Below are 23,637 nucleotides of genomic sequence, written 5' to 3'. Positions count from 1 at the left end.
TTTCTACAACTCTCATTTTTCTGTGATGGAATGAGTGGAACACATACTACTTTGTCACAAAAAGCATTCACAAGGTTTGGTTAAATAATGGATCTATTATAGGTCTTTTTAAAATGTGACCAAATCTGCTGGGTCAAAAATATACATACAGCAACTTGAATGATTATTTTAGGTGATTATAGAAAAGTGTTTGTTTTTTTTGTTTCTTTGTAGCATGGCCTCTTAACTTCTGAGTGATTATGACTGATAACAGCTGATGGCCTCTCTGGGCCCATTTTAATAGGGCTTGTTTGATTAGACTTAGACTTAGCCACAAACACTACAATGGGAAAGTCTAAGGAGCTCAGCATTTATCTGGAAAAGCACATTATTGATTTCAACAACTCAGGAAAGTCACTTGGAGCCATTTCAAAGCAGTTACAGATCTCAAGATCAACTGTGCAAAGAATTGTTGTAAGTATAAAGTGCATAGCACAGTTGTGTCTCTGCCATGATCAGGAAGAAAACGCAAACTACTGTATCACCTGCTGCTGAGAGAAAATTGGTCAGGATGGTCAAGAGTCAACCAAAAACCACTAAAAAGCAAGTACGCAATGAAGTAGAAGCTGCTGGTAGACAGGTGTCAATGTCCATAGTCAAGTGCGTTTTGCTGCTACTGCTACTTGTACTGCTACTACTACTACTAATACTACTACTACTACTTCAACTTCTACTACTACTACTACTTGTAATACTACTTCTGCTACTACTACTACTTCAACTAATACTACTACTTCTACTACAACTACTATGACTACTTGTACTTCTACTTCTACTACTACTACTACATGAGGGTTTTCTAGCATGGTAGTGCAATGCAATATAGCTCTCCACATTTGCATTTCAGACAATTAATTTCCAGTAAATGCGTCAGTTTTTTCAAAATCACTTCAGCGACACATACTCCAGCCAACTCCTTGGTAAGCCCCAATGTTAACTTTGGGCCTACAGTAAATTTCTGGAAGACAGTAGACATAGGCTGTTTTGTAAAACGCTGTAATTTGCTCATTTTTGACTCTACAACCACAAAATAGGCATGTATCGTCCGGCTACTTGTCCTCTCACTTATTTTGGAGTTTTTTCAGCTTCCCTCACCATTTCTCTATCAATGATACAGTGATTTAAAGCCTTACACTGATCCTCCAATCAGTGATTCCTCCATTCTGATTTGTGAACTGATGGACTTTTGTGGACTTACGCTCTTTCTGTTGAGTTTGACTATTAAGTATTTCAAACCTTGATCTGCTTCAGGTTGTCTCTCTCTCTCTCTCTCTCTGTCTCTCTCACAAAACAAACTCCTCCACTTTGTACTATGTACACTAGTGCTACTCATACTACTGGCAACTTCTCGTACTACTTGCACTAGAACTGCTAGCACTACTTGCACTACTACTACTAGTACTGCTTATACTACTACTACTAGTACAACTACTACTTGTCCTCCAACTACTACTTATACTACTTATACTACTACTACTACTACTCCTACTACTTAACCCTAAACCTAACCCTACTACTACTTGTCCTCCGACTACTACTACTTGTCCTACTACTACTACTACTATTACTACCACTTCAACTACTACTACTGGTATTACTACTTACTAGTATTGCTGCTAATACTCTAATTAGTGACCAAATCTCCTGGGTTGAAAATATACATACAGCAATTCTAATATTTGGTTAAATGTCTCTTGGCCATTTTCACCTCAGTTAGGTGCTTTTGATAGCCATCCACAAGCTTCTGGTAGTCCTCTGGCTGAATTTTTAACCACTCCTCTGGAGAGAATCACAGAAGTTCAACTAAATTTGTTAGCTTCCTGGCATGGGCTTGTCCCTTCAGCACAGTCCACATGTTCTTGATGGGGTTCAAGTCAGGACTTGAGAAGGCCACTCCAAAACCTCAATGCTAGCCTGATTTAACCATTCCTTTACCACTTTTGATGTGTTTTGGAGATTATTGTCCAGTTGGAACACCCAACTGCACCCAAGACTGAATCTTCTGGCTATTGATTTTAGGTTTTCTTGAAGAATTTGGAAATAATCCTCCTTCTTCATTATTCCATTTACTTTCTTTAGAGCACCAGATCCACTGGCAGCAAAACAGTAGGTATGGTGTTCTTGGGGTTAAAGGCCTCACCTTCACCTAATTTGTGAGTCTGTGTGTGTGTGTGTGTGTGTGTGTGTGTGTGTGTGTGTGTGTGTGTGTGTGTGTGTGTGTGCATGTGCGTGTGCGTGTGTCATCATGGCAAAATGTCGTACTGTAAACAACTGTTGTAGCTGAAACTAACAGAGGTGATTTTGAGTACTTTACTGAGTGTACAAATGTCTGTCTGTCTGTCTGTCTGTCTGTCTGTGGACATATTTTTGTTAGCACAATATATTTACAATCATGCAAGATACAGGCACAAAATGTTACAATGTTAAAATGTTATGTAACTGTGTAGTTGAGAACGAAATAAAGGCCAAGTTCAAAAATGGATGTGATCTGAGCAAGGGTGAGGAACAAAGGATGTAGGAAATAGAAAAGGGCTCATTTGCATCCCACTTTATTCCTCTGGCCCACATTTGAAGTTGCAAATCACGTGCTGTGCTTGCTCAAGGAGGAATGTTAGGTCTCTGTAAATTAAAGAGTACAGTCTATACCTGCTCTATATGAAAATTGTGGAATGAGATAACTTCTGTTGTGATTTGGCTCTGTTTAAATGCGTGTGTTCATTGTAATGAATGAGTTTAAGGTGTGACTCACTAATGTGGTTTTAATAGTTTTTGGACAACACTGGAACTCTCTGGCACAGAATAATCAAATATATCAGGCTTTGGATACTCAGATGCTATTTTTTGTTATTTATGTTGATTTTTGTCAGGCCGCCACTGTGATGTTCATCAGATGACTGGAAACTACATGTGGGATGTAGCCTCTAAGAAGGAGTTTCTGATTGGGACCAATCCTGACAGCCGGCTGCCTCTTTGGTGGGATGGCTCAGAGCCATTATGGGTCACCCTGCAGAAACTGGGAAAGAAGGTTTTCATGTATTACTGGCCTGGTAAGTGCACACATTGTTAAGCTCAACACTCAACTAAAGATGTCTGCATGTATACAGTAATTGTGGCATTTTGCAAACTGCAAAGGCGAGTTGACTGCCTCAGTTTCAGACTTGTTATTTGTCTCTCTCATGTCCCTCTGACAGAACAGATACACATCTATTTTAATCAATAAAACTATTTACAGAGGTCCTGTAATGACTTGTACTGTACTTTGGTGAAACCCAAAGGTTTTTTTCATCTCAAGTCTTTTTCTTCTGTTTAATTTGTGAAGTCCCATCCTGTTTAAACAGAGGTGGAGCAATGAAGCCTCTGCTGCCGTGTAACTTACCTACAGTATGTGGGCCGTGTGGACACCCAAGGGGCTTCATCAGCTCATACCAATGGTAGGGGGTTCTACAATGAACATGTCATTGGGTCTGCTCTGCTCTTTTCTGGTTTGTCTGGTGTTTCTACTATGACTTTTTATGAAAGAAGACAGATTCCATCGAAGGTAATTGAAGGAAACACAAATGTACTACTTGGAAAAAAGATTCAAAATGTGTTATGGCAATTTTGTATATTATAAAGGAGGAACTTCAACTGTCTTTAAAAAGTCAATTTAGTTTAAAGCTTGACTGAAATTGAGATGTAGAGGAAGAAGGCTCAGCCTGCATAGAGATCGATTATTGTAAAAGAATAGCAAAGTAAGAACAATGATTATCTAACAGTTTTTTGTAGTTGTCTATAAAGTAATAATAATAATAATAATAATAATAATAATAATAATTCCTTCAGGTCCAATTCTTTGGCTGCTTCAGATGATTTTTTTTACTGCATAGTAGAGACAGAAGTTCACAACAAAGCCAATGGAATTTTCTCTGACCAGATAAAGTTTCTGGTCACTATTGCTGGGACCCACAGATTAAGTCGTTCATTGTGGATTTCAAAATGGACTGAACTGAACAAGGTCCTGCTAGTATTCCAGCTCAGTTAGCACCAGCAGCTGCGACACAAAGCTTGCCAGCTAACGCCACAATCCTAGGAACATGTAGCAAGCTAGCACAGAGCTGCTATCCATGCAAAGGAAAGGAGTGACCAGTTTCCTCCACCTGCTGTCTTTCATCAGACATTGCAAAGCAAGAACAGCACTGTTCATCATTGGGATTACAACATTCTCCTGCTAGGCTTGTCAGCTAAGGAACCACAAGGACCTTTTCTTCAAAGACTGGTAACGTTGAACTGGGCCTAGATAGCACATAGCATAGCACGGCTAAGCACAGGACCTTCTAACTCTGGTTGATGTAATGCATGTGTTCAATCTATGTGTTTGTTCACTATTTGGGTGTTATTTTGATCTCTGTATAGTCAGGTTATTGGTAGTTTGCTTTGCTTCATGGCTAATTTGATGATAGTTGCATTATGCTTTACACTGACTCAGGGTCTTTGCATGCAACTAACCATCTTCTCTAACCTGGCACCATGTCAAACACAAACAGTTGCCCTTTTCACACAGAGACTCCGCAGTATCTCCGCAGCAAAGGCTTGCATATTCTTTACGCCGCCTTTGTTTGTTCACACTGAACCAAGCAGCGACAGCATAGAGCGCTTAAAAGCCATTCCAGTGTGTCATGTCATACAGTATGCAGGCGTTGCAGAACCAAAAGAGGCATGACGGAACACATCATAACGCTGAGATCCATGTGGGTTTTTTTACGCGTTACCCCCGGTTTTCACCTGTTAATCTCAACATGTATCGGCTGACTGTTTATAATCTTATGGATGCAGTTATAATATGTTGTGATTGAGATCCTGGCCCATCATACATCCTGGAAAGTAAATTACTAAATTACATAATTACATAATCGCCATCAGAAAACAGCGGACCCTGTCTGACTTTCTCACTGGCGGGGAGGGATGCTGTATTCTGGTGGAAAGTTCACTGAAGTCTCGGTCGCCATGTCGCGTGGTACTTTGAACCCTAGCCACCATTTTATTTTTGTTGTTCCAGACACACACACACACACACACACACACACACACACACACACACACACACATACACATCTCTACTCTGTCAAGGACTCCAAAATCCTTCAACCATTACTAGCTGTTATGGTAATTTTGGTCGTAGTTATTAAGTTAATTATTAATCAGAGATACAAACTGAAAGTTTAGTACCTTTTTATGAGACTGATTTGGTGAATTGGCTATCTTTTCCCTTCTTCAAGGGTGGTGCCCCAAAGGTGATCTAATGTAAATTGGATCTTATTAATTCACATAATAAATAATTATCCCTTGTGATCATTAATTATTATTGATAGCCACATTTAACCCAAATTCCCTATTAATGTTGCATAAATCACTACACTATGATATAGACAACAGGAAACAATAGGTTTGGGCTAAGCAACAGGGGGAAGGCATCTGGGAAAGAATCTAGACTGAGTAGATTTGCATAGGCTCAATAAACAACTGTTTCAAGGCAAATGGCTGATTAAATGGGCTTCCTGGGTAAAATAGAGTACACCTGAGTGTTACTTAGTTTACTGTTGTAATGATGAGAATGAGCAGCTGAGATTCTGTTGTGACTCCTCACAGGGCTGGACTGAGCTCTAACAAAAGTTTTATCAAAGAGACTTGTGTCTGGGCTGTCCTCACAACATAAGAGATGATTTAATCATAGAGCTCTGTTAATCTATGTAAAATGGTTTGAGTGCACTGTCATGAAGATACCAAATCATACAAAGAAAATGTAACATCAAAATATCATTAAAATTATTTACTTCTACATTTTTCCCCCTTTGTCCTTTATAGGGCAACACTAAATATACTTGAGACTGCAATCAGATGGAGCACAAATTATAGCACATCCATTTTATACAATTCATCAAAGGCATTGCAAAAGGGTTCTTTAGGTAAAGTGAGCGGTTGGATTTATAGGAGGGACTCACCAGGGAGCAAGAAGTAGTTGTGCCAGTCTATAAAAATAAATGTCCAATGTAGCACAAGCTGTATGCGTGAGATGATAGTCTGAAGTCCAAAACTTAAAATATTTCCTTTGTATTGGAGAAAACAGTCACATTTTGAAATTCCCAGATATGACCACCTAATCTGTCTTTGATAGACCATTTCATTGGACCCGTAACTATACTCAGAGGGTTGGCAGCAGGGGCCTCAGTTTGTGCCAGACATTTGCTTGTGCATTTTTCTTTTTTTGGCACACCTGTCTCATCACATGTATGACTGGACGTAGTTCATGGGTGCAGGATTTAATGTATTTGGGTGGAATAGATGACATGTGTCACAGTCAGAGGCCATTAGAGGGATGCCCTCATTAGTACTATGTAGATTGTATCCACATATGCAGCAGTTGGTGGATATTGGACTGTGATCAGTTACCATTCTCATCAGAAAAAATGTTGAAATAGTTGGTCATGGGAATTTTGTTGGGTTCAGTGTCTCATCTCCGTCAAAGAGAGCATTTAAGGAGGGCTGAGGAGCAATTACATTTCGGCAATACTTTGGGGCAGCTTGCCGTTTCCCATAAAATACCGCATTATACTGTGAATACTGTTGCATTCTGGGTATGATATTTGAATCTGGCCCTGCAAATACAGAACCATATTGTATTACTGTAGAAAACATGCTGAACATGAAGTCATGAAGCCAACTCCGGCCTTTGTTTTTGAGGATTATCCATCTGAATCCTGCACTTTATGAGCAAACAATACCGTAAGCTTAAATATATTTTATCTGTCTGGCAAAGTTTGCTTATTATCATAGTTTTTAAACAAACTGCTACTCATCGGTAATGTTAACTAAGCTAGTTTTGCAGCACTCTCATGCAGTCCTCTTAGGGTACCCAGTGAGCAAAGAGTGGTCTAGATCACGTCTTTTAGACATCATTTATCGACATCCAAGACGTCTAAAAGACGTCCTCTGGGGAGCCAGAATGAAAGTTTTTTATACGTCTTTTCTGTCAGTGGACGTCCAGATCATAGCCAGTATGAACGTCTATTCTCAACTAATTCTGGATGTCAGTGGATGTCTAGATTATGGCCCGACTGGACGTCTTTTCTCAACGTCATTTATCGACTAATTCTGGCTGTCAATGGACGTCCAGATCATGGCCTGGCCATGTCAATACTCAGGCCATAATCTAGACATCCACTGACATCCAGAGTTAGTTGAGAATAGACGTTCATACTGGCTATGATCTGGCCTCTCTGGCCAAGATGTGTACATTGTTGTCCTCAAAGGAATGACCTTTCTCCTTAAGATGTAAGGGGACAGCAGAGACTTGACCTGAGGACTCTCTTGTGTTGTACCATTTGCTTACGGTTTTGTTTCCCCAATGTACAAATTTGTGCAATCCTGGCTGCGTTGAACAAAATAAACCTCCCTGGGTGTTTTGTCCTTAGGGTGGACAAGTTTTTCCCTCACAATTGTTTCCACATCTGAAGGAGAAAGGTCATTCCTTCAAAGACAACAATGTAGATATCTTAGAATATCTTGGCCATACTGGGAGGCTGCTTCCAGAATAGCCAAAGCCAGTTCCAAAGCCAGTCGGGAAAAGAGCAGAAACATCTTTTCCATCCAGATAGCTTTCACTGCCATTCTTTGCTTATCTTTCAATGAAGAAATATTTCCAGTTCTAATATAATAGATGCTATAACAGCATCTACAATACCCTCATCAGGCGCCAACAAAGTTGTTTCAAATCTATCATCAATCATCTAAACCACAGCTGTAGTTGCCAGTAGTTCCTCATAGGATGCCGATTGGTTCGAAAACAGTGGTTCAGCCACAACCAACTTAGCTAAGGCTGGCAAGATTGTTTTGCAAGATCACATGATTACATGATCTCGCAAATCCTGCTGCCTCACAAAGTGATCTAATGTCCACATTGTGTGTCGACAGACTTTTTCACTTTCTGCTCACACGTCTCAGTTCAATATTATTACTCGCCGGGTCTATTTAGCCAGAGCAGCTCGCATCTCTGAAAAATCATATTCTCTTATACACATAAATATTAATCCCTCCAGTTTTTACTGATGCATTTAATTTGCCACTGATTTTGTCTTCATGCACACACAGTAAAACTAGCTGTACGTGTTTGTAATAAGTGAGGAAGATATTAGCACAGGATAGCACAACTGTTAAAGCTGCAATAAGTCCTGTTTTCTGTGATCAGTGTCACTGTTTTAAATGCAACCAGATCAAATATGTAATTGTTCTCATTTACATATTACATGATGAACAGTAATCACTACCAAGCTACTGGGCTACCAATTAAATACCGGTAGTTAATTCACTATATAATCAGAAAGAAAAAAAGAAAAAGAAAAAAAAAGAATTACAGGTCAATGACAGAAGCTGTTCTTTGAGATCAACTATGCTAACATTTAAAATGAAATGAAATTAAAATGAGCAACTAAAGGTTGTCATATTGTTATTGCTTTCATATTCAAGTCTAAATTAGTTGGAAATTGGTGTTATGCTTGTAAAACAAGAAAAAAAACTGTGGCTGCTGAGAATGTTTTCAGTGGACATTGAAATAGTGATGTCTGGGCCGAGCTTGACTCTGGGCACAATGGCCATTGTTATTCGCACAGAACCACCGAGTCTGTCTCCTGTTCAGAAATGCCCAAATCTAAAGTTTAAAATTTGGGTAAGAAATGACTTTGAGTTTGAGTGCTCCTATTCACAGTGTTAAGCATAAGAACTGTCTGAAAATGATGCAGTAATTTCACATGTGTGTTTGTGTCTTCAGGCTGTGAGGTGGAGATTCTGGGTGTCCGTCCATCATTCTGTGAGGAATATGTCTACAACCCATCAGAGAAAAACCTCACAGACTCAATAGTGAATGCTCTCAACATCCTGAGGTAACAATACCCATGTGTTTCCTCTAATCCATTGCTTACTTTTGGCCATTACATGGAAAACAGCTGCCAACTTGAGACTTAACTGCCATGAAGGTGGAAAGTGAGGTTTGAGCAAGGTGATGCTTTAAGCAACGTCCTATTTGGCTTGTACTGTTGATGTCTTAAGACTGGGAGTCTTATAAACTATGTGAAATTTGGGGCAGTTTGGACAATGTACACTCAAGTTATTTTCTGTTTAATGCCACAACAACGGTGTTCCATGAAAACTGACAAGCTTTACAATATGACATTATCAAGGGGCGTGTGGTCTGACCAGTGTTTGGAGGTAGATGGGTGCAGTTCCATTGACAGCCTTGAAGGCCAGTACCATCGTCTTGAATCGGATGTGGGCTGCAACAGGAAGTCATTGGAGGTCACGGAGGAGGGTTGTCACATGGGAAGATTATTAATAGGCCTAACTGAGCATTCATTTATATTTTCACATCATGTGGCAACTCTGCAGTGGGCTACTTATGCTTACAGTGTAAGGTTCTTGAACTTTGCAATTCCATTTGAATGATGCCGTGTTTTGGTGCATTTATAATCATTTGATAATAAAACAGTAAAAATTAAATAAATTAAAAAAAACACAGTACAGTTTAAATTTTATTTTAGTCCATTTCAGTGTGAGTTAATCCTTCTTTTTTTTTATCCTCAGCCAAATACAGCAATCACCCCTCGGGCTTGAGCATAAAACACAATGATATTAACTCAGGATCATTCAATTAATCACAACTTGATAGAACAGATACAATTCTGTGTGTAGGCTGCGCAATTTTACTTCAGAGAATGTAAGAATCACTGTAGGCCTAACAGTGATGATATAAAAAAAAAAAAACATTATTCATTTCCATGTAAAATGTCAAAGCCACAGGGAGCCACTGCAGGGGGCAAAAGAGCCCCAGGTTGCAGACCCCTGTGCTAGGAGAATAAGTAAATCAGAGTATACAAACTTATTTCCTGTGACCAGTAGCTGGTGCTCTTACTATAATTAATATTGGCATGTTGATGTCATCAGGCCGGGACTCTCATAAAACGTGTGAACAACTTGCTGTTTATTCGGAAGAGCTTGAAATTAGCCATGCCGCCACTGGCACAAATTTTAATAACTTTTCCACATAAAGGTGTTACAGTGACCCAATGTTAAGTCAGTCAAATTAGTCATCTAGGACTGAGGTCATTAATAGATGGACTACCGGACTTGGACCTGTAACTGATACATTATTGAGAATTATAAAATGGTTAAAGAGTATTTCTATTTTAACTGCTCTGTCTTCTCTAGTCTGAACAGCACTTGTTCAGCAGACTGCTCATCATGGACCAATCGAATTCGTTGTAAATCATCTCATGTGATGCTACTCAGCCAATCTGTGCATTCAGACAAGCATGGCCACGCAAGTCAGTGAGTGAGATACACACAGAGGGGAAGACAAGAGACAACAGGACTGACTTAGAGAGGATGTATTTCTCCTGGCATACTTTGAAAAGAGAAAAGTGGACAACAAACAGAGCTTTAAATCGAGGATAGACAGACTCTTGCATGTTGATTCTATGAGACAGAGCACAAGACATTTGAGCAAACTCAAATCCAAATTTAGGGCACAGAAAATAAACACAAGTTATTGCATTTTCTTCAATGAGCAAGAGAAAATGGGGGAGTGGGATATGAGAATTTTTTGAATATTATAGAATTAAACTTCATTTGACAGTCAGTTTTGACTACATACAGATGTTGATACACCTGGGCTGTATATGGCACTGAATTATCATGCAAGTTAGACAATATGTTGTTCCAGACCTTCACTTAGGAAAATTGCTTCTCTTTGAATTTAATTTCAATACCCCTGCTCTGGAAGTTGTTTGTAAAAGTACATTTAAAATGGCCAACTTCCTGTTGAGCAATGGCAGCAAGAGGCTTTTTTGTAGATTTTGATGTGATACACAAGCCTACCAAATGTCATCTAGGGGGAACATACTGCAAGGGCTACTTAGCTGAATTTTTTTTAGAACAAAACCCATAAAAAATGTATTCAAAAAACAGAATAATAAAAATAAAACTGCAAACAGTGATGAACGGGCCCTCACATGCGTCATGGCCTGAGGCTGCTGCAGCCCAGCAGCCTGACTTGGATCATTTGACACACCTCTGGAAATTCCAACACAGTCTCACTCCCAGCTCGTCAAAAAGCGATGCTTGGTCAGGACCTTTTGCATCAGTTTTGGATGCACAAGGTGTTTATGGAATAATTATTACACTTCACTATAAGCTCAAATACAGAAGTGCAAGTACGCGAATAACACTGCTGGTTTGAATGTTTATGAAAACGTGCTCATGAAACTTTTCTCATGAGCGTTTTCATAAACCTTGTATTTGTAGTTGCCTTGTATTTGTGCTTATAGTGAAAGGTAATAATTATTCCGTAAATACCTTTCAGTTGTAAAAATATCAGCCAACACAAATCTTAAATCAATATTTCCCCATTGAGCCCTGTGCCACCATCACATTCCCTGTCCTGGAGCGCAGCGGAGAGGGCCTGGAATGTTATGCTTTTAGTTCAGAGCTTAGAAAAGCTGTTTATGTCTTCTACTCCTTCTTCCTGGAATTTGTTACTGAAAAATGTAAAATTAAATAAGCTACTCTTGCTAAATACTTTTAAATCCAAGATAAAATAATTTGGGACTGATTTGTTAGAATGTCATAGTTTTTGATTTGACAACTTTCACTGTCAAGGGGATTTTTCTGCCCTTTCAAAAAGGTTTGATAGTCTGTACTTCCTTCCTGTATCTGTTCTTATTGTAGTATTGTAATCTGTCTAAAACTACATGTTTTCATCTGGTTGCTGTCAATCTTGACAAAGGCTTGAAAAAGAGGTTGTTAACCTCAATGTGACTTTCAGGTTAAATAAAGGTAAGAGAAAAAATATTAATTTCTATCTTCTGATATACTGTCAGCAGGATCTGATTCAGTGGGTGTCGGGGTCATAATCACACAGCAGTGAATGATCATTAGTCAATAAAGGAATATAATTCACAGGAATTATAAACAATGTATTTAATTACGATATTTAATTATGATATTCTATAGAGGTGCCTTAGCAGATGTGTTCTACTATAATCCTGAAAACTTCCACTGAGGAATAGAGACTCATCCCTAGCAATGTGTTAAAGACACATACAGAATCTATAACAAAATACAATAAAGCTGTTCTGGATGTTTGTAATGGCCCAGCACTATACAAGGCGTCACATGTTGGCCAATATTTTTTTGTGAATGCACACTTTACACATTTTACGTTTAACAATTCTGACTTCCTCTCCTGTTGATAGCCAGTGTACAGGCTGTATACATGTCATTTTGTGCACCTATTTAATCAGTACAGCCATGGCCAAAAGTTTTGAGAATGACACAAGTATTGGTTTTCACAAAGTTTGCTGCTTCAGTTATTTTAGATATTTTTGTCAGATGTTACTATGGTATATTGAAGTATAATTACAAGCATTTCATAAGTGTCAAAGGCTTTTATTGACAATTACATTAAGTTTATGCAAAGTCAATATTTGCATGCTGTCAGTGAACTTCTGGGCCACATCCTGACTGATGGCAGCCCATTCCTGCATAATCAATGCTTGGAGTTCTCAATGGGATTCAGGTCTGGGGAGTTTCCTGGCCATGGACCGAAAATGTTGATGCTTTGTTCCCCGAGCCACTTTAGTTATCGCTTTTGCCTTATGGCAAAGTGCTCCATCATGCTCGAAAAGGCAACTGTTCTTGGATGGTTGGGAGAAGTTGCTCTCAGAGGATGTTTTGGTACCATTCTATATTCATGGCTGTGTTCTTAGGCAACATTGTGAGTGAGCCCACTCCCTTGGCTGAGAAGCATGAATGGTCTCAGGATGCTTTACTATTGGCACGACACAGGACTGATGGTAGCGCTCATCTTTTCTTCTCCAGACAAGCTTTTTTCCGGATGCTCCAAACAGTCAGAAAGGGGAGTCATCAGAGAAAATGACTTTTTGTGGCTTTTTTGCTGCCCTTCTTGACACCAGGCCATCCTCCAAAAGTCTTCACCTCACTGTGCGTGCAGATGCACTCACACCTGCTTTCTGCCATTCCTGAGCAAGCTCTGCACTGGTGGTGCCCCGATCCCGCAGCTGAATCAACTTTAGGAGACATTGACACATTTGAACCTCTCTCCTTGAAGTTCTTGATGATCTGATAAATGGTTGATTTAGGTGCAATCTTACTAGCAGCAATATCTTTGCCTATGAAGCCCTTTTTGTGCAAAGCAATGATGACTGCACAGGTTTCCTTGCAGGTAACCATGGTTAACAGAGGAAGAACAGGATTTCAAGCAGGATTTCAAGCACCACCACTTTTAAAGCTTCCAGTCTGTTATTCTAACTCAATCAGCATGACAGAGTGATCTCCAGCCTTGTCCTCGTCAACACTCTCACCTGTGTTAATGAGAGAAACACTGTCAGCTTGTCCTTTTGTGGCAGGGCTGAAATGCAGTGGAAATGTTTTTTGGGGGATTAAGTTCATTTTCATGGCAAAGAGGGACTTTGCAATTGATTGCAATTCATCTGATCACTCTTCATAACATTCTGGAGTATATGCAAATTGCCATCATAAAAACTGAGGCAACAGACTTTGTGAAAATTAATATTTGTGTCATTCTCAAAACTTCTGGCCACTGCTGTACATTACTTGACCTTTGGTACTGGGTGTCATGGCTGAGAGGATGGCTGCAAGTGTAGCAACAGACAACAACTCATTTCATTTTAATGTATTATATAGAGCAGTGGTTCTCAACGTTTTTGGGGTCCTGGACCCCCTGCATATTTTAGATTTTAACACACACACACACACACACACACACACACACACACACACAGAATAAAAAAATCATACTTATGCAGCTTCTTGGCATAAAGTAACACAACAGCATAGTTATGCCGTTTCCAGAAATATGTAACAAAACATTTATGCAGCATCTTCTGAACTTTAGCTTTCAGATATTGGGACAAACAGAATTTTTATACAGTAGCTTTCAGAAATATGTATATATTGTATATATATATATTTATATATAAATATGTATAATATTGTATTAACAGCATCATGCAGTAACTTTAACGATAATATAAATGTCAGGATCTTTTTTAAGAGATTTTTTATTTTCATGGACTCAGTGATTCTCAACCGGTTGAGAATCACTGATATAGAGTACTTAACTGTATCTTTGCACTGTTACAGGGATGAGTCCATTTGTGTGGGTTATCATATAACCAGTATCTTTATATATGATTGTTTTCATTCTTCTCTCTCTCCCTATTTTGCTTCCTTGTATCGGCTGATTAGGGGCATTTATTCTTTTGCTATGATCTCTATTAGCCATCCTTTTCTTTGCAATTCTCTGTTTTCGTCAGCTGTCACTTCAGTGTGTGTTTTATACTTTGCCATATATATTTTTTTCCATTCAAATGCAAAGTAAGGGTGAATTGCACTCAGTTGCATGACTGTATGGGCATGTTTGAGCAGTTGTATCATTAGTGGGGCAGTAAGGTGTTAAAAGTGATGTACTATTCATGCTGATATCAGCGGCCACAATCCATACTTTGTGAATTTGCTCAGTGTGTCACACAAACAAAGAACCTCAAGCACCTAAGAGAAAAGCAGGCAGATGAGAACTGGAACAGGTGAGCATCACCTGTTGCCCCCTGGTAATCCAGTTTTCTTAGGGAGGGAAAGTGTAGTGGTTGCTTGAGAGAAGTGCCGGTGCACTTGAAAAAGTCACTGTACTCCAAAGACTAAAAGATAGAAGTACCCGTATTGTGTATCAGTGAGTACAGGCCTATTTCGAGCACTGACCATACCATCTTTCTCAAATGTGCTGGCCAAAGGCTTCTAGATTAGCAACTGTAAGGTCTTTCTAAGTGCTTACTTAGTGCTAACTTAGAATTCAGTTAGTCTCAGAATGACCATGAGCTGGATGACTGAGAACCTTCAGCAATAGCTGTAGGGTCTGCCTCTTTGAGCAATCTTCAAGATGAAACAAAAACAGAGAGAGACTTGCAAGCCATATTTGAGAAAGATCTACTTGCTCTATGCAGCTTGATCCACCATCTTATTTTGTATTGTTCTACGTAGACATAGCGCATTGTAAGTGATAAAAAGAACTTCCCACCAATATCGTGGAACTCACAAGGACAACTGGGAACTGGAGCTGTAAATGGAGACAAAAAAGGCTGTCAAAGAAGATATTATACGGACAGACAGACAGACAGATGAAGAGACAAACGGAGCTGTTCCTTTGGGTTTATTTTTCAAGTTCTAAGTTGAGGGCAGTAATATGCGTCAATGTCAGCCCACGTGATTGCTCACTTACAAAAATACAACAGAGTCACCACAGCTCTGATATCACCACATAAGTAAACAAGCTGACATAGTGTTTTATATGCACTTTAACCGAAACAATCACGACTCACAATCTTCACAAAACAGCATCATGAAGCGCTTTCTCTGCATGTTTCAGCCAGATGTTGTCATCCGGACAGAAGCAGTGCCTCACTGTTTAGAATTGTCTATGACTAAAACAGAATATTGGCATGTAAATGTGTTCAGGGTGAGACTCCTACCGAACGTCTGAAGGTCGACCATGTACTACTGAGTTACAGCAACTGCCTGTTTCTTGGCAAACCAGCGATATTCTCCACACCAACACATCGTTAATGAAAACTTGAGCTTTTGATAGCCTTTAATTGCAAAGGTGTTACAATGGCCCGGACAAAATTTTAAATAAAACGATTTGAAGTACTCCATTTACTTCTGTTGGAATTTTTTTTTTTTTTTTGAAAAAGCTGAATATTTCAAAAGCTGAAAAGGCAGAGAGGCTGAAAAGTAATATACTGAAAGTGTTTAAAAAGCTGAACATTTTGAAAGCTGAACAGTTTCTCTAGCTGAACGTATGCTGAAGCAGAGCAGAACGAAATTTGAAAATTTCCCCAATCAGAATGAATAGGCACAATTTGAATTACATAGAAAAACACCTCCCAAACTCCTGCTAGTCTTGAAAAAAACTGTAATAGTTACGCCCAAAATATTTATTTTTATAAATATTTATACAGTGAGTAACAGGAGATAGAGTTAGGGCGAGAGACAAAACTGGTACTGTCTGCTCTCCTCCAGGATTTGAAGATTTTTTCATTTACTTCCACTGTACTAAAAAAAGCTGAATATTTGGAAAAGCTGAAAAAAAGTACAAGGCTGAAAGTGCTTAAAAAGCTGAACATTTTGATAGCTGAATAACCATTCAGAAAATTTGGCAGAAAAAAAGCTGAATATTTCCAAAAGTATAATAGATAGAAAAGCCAAAAGTGGAAGCAGGGATGTCCTTAAAAAGTGGAACATTTTGATAGTTGAATGGTGTCTGTAGCTCAAAGATGTATTAATATTGCCAGACAGACAGATGAAAAACTAATAATAATGATAATATGAATAAATTCACGAAGGACAATAGTGTGAATGCCTACAGCATTCACAGTAACTAGAAAATTTGTGTTTCCTTGAAAATACAGTGTGAATGCTGGCAGCTAAAGTTATTTTGAAAAAAACTTCACCTGGACCTGTGTGTCAAATTTCATGTCAATTGACTTACTGTGTTCCCTTGGCAAATGTTTCCGTGATCATATTCTGCCTCGTTAATTATAGCGGCACCATGTTGCAGATAAGGCTGCCGCATGTTTCAATTTTGTGTTGGTGGAACCACATTTATGTTACGGTTTTTATGTGGCTGAGACCACTTTTTAAATTTTTACGTGAAAAACCACTCCCATTTACACCAATCCAAATGACACTTCAGATTTTGGTCACCTCCAGAGTATGTTTACCAAAAATGGTGAAATTATGTTGAGCGGATTTGAAGATACCTTATTGTTATTTATTTGGCGCCCCCTATGTGTTGTGCTAGACTTGCTTTTGTAGACCTATTCCCAACCTTGGCTTGAAGATATCTATCTGGCCAATTTATTCTTAGCCACGTCTTTTGCAAAGATATTTTTGATTGATTGCAGCCATGTTTTTGTCTTTTATAATAGAATTGTGTATCTCTGGACTTGTATATCAAATTCCTAGTGATGTGGAATTTTTCCGTAATGGAATTTTGTTTCATTAATTAAAGCGCCACCTTGTACCAAATTTAATGCACATCATTTCCAATTACTGTGCCAAGTTTCTTGTTTGTAGGTCACGGCAATTTGAGCTGCAGCATAAGACAAATAATAATAATAAACCCTTCGGGCATGAACGCTAATTATAAACCGACACTGTCCTTTAGGCATGAACCCTAATAATAATCATTTTAATAAATTCACACAATAGTGTGACTGCCTACAGCAACTGAACACACTAAAATGCTCATTTTATTAATTTTGACTCAGTTTTTGTAAATGTCCAATTGTTTTATTTTTTACCTTTATTTATTCAGGGAGAGTTCACTGAGAGCAATCCTCTCTTTTCCAGGAATGCCCTGATTACATTCCCACAGTTACACATCAACACCTGGAAGCTGCTCAGTACTACTGAATTACCATCTGCTGGCCAGTGTATGCTAAAGGGCTAAAGGGGATATGAAAGGAAGCATTGAAACACTTTTCCTTTGCTATTAGAGAATTTAACAAGACAATTAATAGAATCAACTTCACATCGGTTCAATGCACTGTAAACACCTTAACGATGAAAAGCTATTTAAAAAAAAGAAAGAAAATTGTTGAGGGGAAATGGATTGTCAAACAATCACGAAAACTGTCAGACATCATAAGCAGTGAAAGCTGCAATTTGCTACGTACAATGGCCGACAACGGCAAACATGGCGCAACTTGCAAATAGACAAAATACAAGCAAATTAGGAAAACATTGTTATTAACTTGACAACACATGCACGGCATTTAGGAAACACACTGACCATACACACAAAAAACAAGTACACAAACGCATTGCAACAGCCTAAAACATTCCCATTACTCTCCCTTGTGTCACAACCTGGCTCAACAGTAGGTGACAAAAGTGGGAGACAACCAGTGGTGGACAGTAACGAAGTAAATTTACTTGAGTACTGTACTTAAGTACAGTTTTTGAGTATCTGTACTTTACTTAAGTATTATTTTTTGGGGATACTTTTACTTTCACTCCACTACATTTGAAGGACAAATATTGTACTTTTTACTCCACTACATTTCTATTGATGCTCTCGTTACTCGCTACTTTTGAGCTTATGTCAGCTGATGATTTTTTTTTTTTTTTTGTGTGCAAAATTCAGAGAAAATAAACTGTTTCTGCTGATTTGCGTATGGTTTGCCGTACCTGTACTACGTCATGCCATACGAAGAAATGGAGGAAGAAACTGGAGAAACACGGGGGAAACTCCCACCGAGCACCCGTGGCCTTATCTCAAACCCATGTTTGATTCGTTTCAGTTTAAATGTTTGTTGTGCTTATCGCGAACAAATTATATCACGGCCTACAAAAACTCGTGTTCCAACCTGAAAAAGCACGTCGCGGTATGTAAAGTTGTTACTAACGTTAGCTAGCTTAATGTTGGTTGAATTGCAGATGAACATTTTAAACGTAATTGTATGTGTTTGTAGTATCATAGTTGCCATTTTTAAACGGTTTAAAAATATGGCAACTGTTGCAGTGCAGTTGAATGATTGAGTTGACTTTCTGTTCATGTTTTTTATACAATTCATATCAAAGAGTCCAAGGTAGGGGTTAGGTGTGTGTGTGTGTGAGAGAGAGAAATAGAGTGGGTGTGTGTGAGAGAGAGAGAGAGATAGAGTGGGTGTGTGTGAGAGAGAGAGTGGGTGTGTGTGTGTGTGTGTGAGAGAGAGAGAGAGAGTGAGTGTGTGTGTGTATGTGTGTGAGAGAGAGAGAGTGTGTGTGTGTGAGAGAGAGAGAGAGAGAGAGTGTGTGTGGGTGTGTGAGAGAGAGAGAGAGAGAGAGTGTGTGTGGGTGTGAGAGAGAGAGTGTGAGTGTGAGTGTGAGAGAGAGAGTGTGTGTGAGTGTGAGAGAGAGAGAGAGAGTAGCATAGAGTGAGTATAGTATATATTTCATTTGTTGGTGAATGCAGCTGAGTCTGTGTTCTGAGGCTTCTTGCCTTTATTTGTTTATTTTTGAGCTATAAACATGTCTGTAGCAGAATCGCATCAGTGTATTGTATAATGACATTAAGCTACTTTCCTTTCCTGTATTTCCTGAGATATTTTTTAAATACTTTTACTTAAGTAATTTTTTAAGCAAATACTTTAGTACTTTTACTTAAGTAATATTTTGACTAAGCTACTTTTACTTGTATTGGAGTAATATTTGACAAGGAGTATCTGTACTTTTACTCAAGTAGTGAAGTTGTGTACTCCTTGTGTCCACCTCTGGAGACAACACATAGTCTGTAAATCATACAAAAGGTTTTAATTAACTAAATGAAATAAACAATATAATTATGTCCATCAGTCAATCAGTATGTATGCAATGTCTGTGTGGGTGTATGGATATAGAACACAATATAGAAACAAATTATAGGGTCAGTCAGCAGGTCATGGCAAGAGGGAGCGAGGATTCTGCAGGTCTGATTGCCCAGCCTGCTCAGGTGTGTTGCATCACTGACGACTCAGCTCCACCCATCCACTTCCTGAAACAAAGGAAATACACAGCCAACAGAGGACAGAACAGGACCAACCCTGAGGCCATCACACTTACCCAATTATTTTTGCAACTTAAAATCCAGTTTCCTGCAATTTTACATATTTTTCATAATGGACCTGCATAAGCAGAAATGAAAATAATTTGTCAAATCTGATAAAACAAATAAAATTCAGACAAATAAAATAAATTGTTTTATTTATAAACTTCAAAAAAACAAAATTAAATGTAAAATTTCATCCTCAGACTCTACGGAGCCCCTAAAGGGACATGGGGGGAAAAAAAACGTAAATGTTTCTCGTGCATGCAAGATACTTTCTCGTGAGCACGTGCCCAAATTATGCACGACAATCAGTGGTATACCTCAGCTTGGGATATCGTTTTAAAATTAAAGTTTGATAGGTGAACACTATTTATTCATTGAAGTGTAGTTACGGTGAACTCGGCCTGTATCATGATTAGGACTCACAATGAGGATATGAAGTGTAACGATTCTGTGAGAGCTGTCACTGACTTTATTTACAGGCTTTCATAAATCATACAATCCATATTGGCAGGTCTTGAGGATTATCCAGATGATCTGACTGGAGAAGGCAGAGTGTGTGTGCGGAGACTGCACTGTCTCCAGTGTGCTCTGTGCACTGTCTCCAGTGCGCTCTGTGCGCTGTCTCCAGTGTGCGGTGTGCACAGCACAGTCGTGTCCACTGCAGCGATTTCACACACAAACTATATGAAAACTAAAATCTTATGTGGTGAAACATGAACAGTAGGCTATTCATTCTTTAATGCTTTTTGATTTAATCTTGGATTTCTACCATCGATTATGATTACTGGATCAGTTAGTTACCAAAGAGTCCAGCCCTCTCTGCTGCGCTCCAAGACAGGGAATGTGATGTTGACACTGAGCTCAATGGGGAAATATTGATTTAAGGTTTGTGTTGGCTGATATTTTTACAACTGAAATGTGTGAGTAACACTGCTGGTTTAAATAATCATGAAAACGTGCTCACGAAACTTTTCTAGTGAGCGTTTTCATAAACCTCGTATTTGTAATAGCCTCGTATTGGCGCTTATAGTTAAGTGTAAGAAACGTTTAAGTTTTGTTTTTTTTCCCATGTGCCTTTAGGGGCTCTGTACAAATCTGTTTCCAGTCATGCTTACACATCAGAATGAATCAGTAACACTTAACATGAACTCAAAGCAATATTGAAATCCTCAGCATTTCAACCAGCCACTATCCTGTAAATCCCCTTATTTCATAGTATCGATTAGCTCACAAGCAAATGAGAGATTCTTGTTTTTAAATCCAATCTGACAATGTACACTAAAATGAAAAATAACTAACCCTTTTAGTCACGGCTACTTGTTGTAAAACTTGCCGATTCAGCAACCTGTCCTTTGCTAAGTCACGTTGTTCACTAACCTGTGTAACGTTAACTTACTCTGGCTCAGAGTGACTATTTAAGAACGCATTTTATTAATCTAGAAAAATAACTTGATTAATAGCTAAATGAGGTGATTACCTATTGTTTGACCTTCTACTAGTTGAAAGTCATTATTCAGCTCACAATATTTATTGAATCGTCACGGTCAATGCATGACACTTGGCAGCTGAGTGTGTTAGACAATGAACTGCAGTTAATGTAACAACAAGTGCACCCACAGTAAATGACTGCACAACATGCATTGTGTTAACAGAAAAAGGTCTTGGGTCTTGCAATCGGTAGAAAGCACTCCCCCTAGAGGGCTGGAGCACTTCCATTGTGGCGACTGAATATGCAGTGTTTTTCTGTTGCATGCGTTTTTGGGGAGTGTTTTGGGCCATTGAAGCATGTTGGTGTTTTTGATTGTGTTGTGTGTATTTGCAGCGCGTTGCCTAAATTCTGAGCATGTGTTGTCAAATGAATGCAGATGTTTTCTATCTGCACACGTTTCGACTATTTGCATACGTTTTCTTAAGTTGCAGCATGTGTACCCTTTGTCGGCAACCATAGATAGGGGTGACAGGATTAGGGATGGCAAAATGGCTCAAAGCGCCCCTAAAAATTTAACAATTTTGCCCTTGCATTAGGTTTAACCTTGATGTCTGTAATTTGGTAGGCAAGTGTATCACATCCAGATCCACTAAAAAGCCTCTTGGTGTCATAGCCAATAGGAATTTGGGCATTTTAAATTTATTTTTCATTTCTTTGCGATTTACAGGTGCTGTACTTTAATGAACTTCTCCTAGGGCAGTATTTGGATCGACTTACTGTAACATTGAGCCAGTGCACTGTAAACCTTATCAATAAAAGTTGAATGAAAATTTAAATTTAGTATTTACATCACATGACTTGCTCATGGTGGTGAGGTGAATTTTGTGGATTTGCCATTAAACATAAAATTGTTGTAACTCAAATATACATTGTCCAATGTGAATAAAAATAAGGTCTGATGAGAGTCCTCGGCTGGAGACATCTACATGCCAGTATTCAGTTATAGTGACAGTGCTACCTACTGGCCACAAGAAAGGACTATACTTGAATGTACTGACATCCTTCTAGTAGGTTGAACAGATCCATTTCAAATTTGATCAGAGAAGCCTTACGACCTTGATGATGCCATCTTGTGAAGCTTGTCAGTTTTCATTGAACACCATTGCTGTGGCAACTAGGGCTGTAAAAGTACACAGTTTGGTACACAGGCATGGTTCAGAATGCACTTTGATATAGGGAGTCTTGGTAGAATACAAGTTTAATGCAACAGGGAAAACAGAAAATCCCAAATGCAGGAGGTATTTATTTTCAACTGACAACAGTGCAGTGACAATTGGTTCCACCCAGTCTTGACCTACAGTTAGTACAGCCTGTAGATGATGCAAGGCAAGGCAAATTTATTTATATAGCACAGTTCAAACACAAGATAATTCTAGGTGCTTTACAGGGGCATAGAAATACATTAAAAATAACACATATGCCCTGATTTGGGGTATGTTGAAAGGTTATGAGATGTATTTTTCCCCAAGCTGTCAGAAGATTGTAAGTGCTTCTGGCATTAATCCCTGGGAGTTTGAATACACTGAATTATTTCCACGCCATATAGTCTTACATGGTCGAAGGTCAAAATTAATAACAATATCACTGAAAATGGACACTTAATACATGTTTTTCTGAGGAAGTATCAAGGTGCCTGGCAAAACAATGCCATTTTATGACCTCAAAATACCGTAACAGGGGCAAAAACTCATTATAGTCCTTATTTCTCCTTATTTGTACTAGATTTATGCATATAACACAGTCAAAAACAGGTTCTTAGGTAGAAAAACAGCCCATCAAAGAGCAGTATGCAGAAAACTACATAAACTTGCATGATTTCCAAGTTTATGGCTTTAAAAACTGATATAAATTATATATTACTCGATAGTCAATGCAATCTCATTGACTACATGATGCATCAATCATTCTGAGGCTGGCATGTAAGTGGCTCAGGAGTGAGGAGAAAGAATATAATATATAATATACTGGACATTTGGGAATAAGACTATAAGACAGTTTTTGTTGTAGTTTGATGCACTACTGAATCACCCAGACACTTTATCAGTGAGTTGGCAAATCTTTGTACATGCTAGTTTGTTAGTTAGTTTGTTGATTCTACCTTATGTGGTATCCTGTAAATTAGCAGATTTTGAAGCAGAGTTATCATTTATAATTTCAAAATTATTGCATGTTCTAAAATACCATATATATATATATATATATACAGTATTTACACGGTAGACAGTTATGACCATTTCAGACACTGAATAGCAAAGCGAAGCATGGTGAAAAACACTTAAAGAGGAATGTTGATCATCCTTCCACAATTTACTGCCCTAGAGAGGTCTTATGATCCATCTTTGTTTACAAAGTCTCTGTCTGAAAAGCAAGCAAAGTTGACATCCTTCTGTGGGGAGCATAGAGATGTACAGATTTA

The 23,637-nt window shown here is 38.6% G+C and overlaps 1 protein-coding gene across 2 annotated transcripts in view; it reads left to right on the top strand.

The window, feature by feature from the left end:
- Nucleotides 1–23,637, top strand: part of enpp6 (ectonucleotide pyrophosphatase/phosphodiesterase 6) — a 95,711-nt gene that overhangs the window by 22,331 nt on the left and 49,743 nt on the right. For both annotated transcript variants that reach the window (XM_084353205.1, XM_084353204.1), the window contains exons 2-3: nucleotides 2,907–3,086; nucleotides 8,840–8,951. In XM_084353205.1, coding sequence (XP_084209331.1) covers nucleotides 2,907–3,086; nucleotides 8,840–8,951 — 292 coding nt within the window. The remainder of the gene's footprint in view (nucleotides 1–2,906; nucleotides 3,087–8,839; nucleotides 8,952–23,637) is intronic.

Source organism: Pagrus pagrus (genome assembly GCF_965226575.1).
Source record: "Pagrus pagrus genome assembly, chromosome: 5".
Classification (NCBI taxonomy): Eukaryota; Metazoa; Chordata; class Actinopteri; order Spariformes; family Sparidae; genus Pagrus; species Pagrus pagrus.
This window is presented reverse-complemented; position numbering and strand designations above follow the sequence as displayed.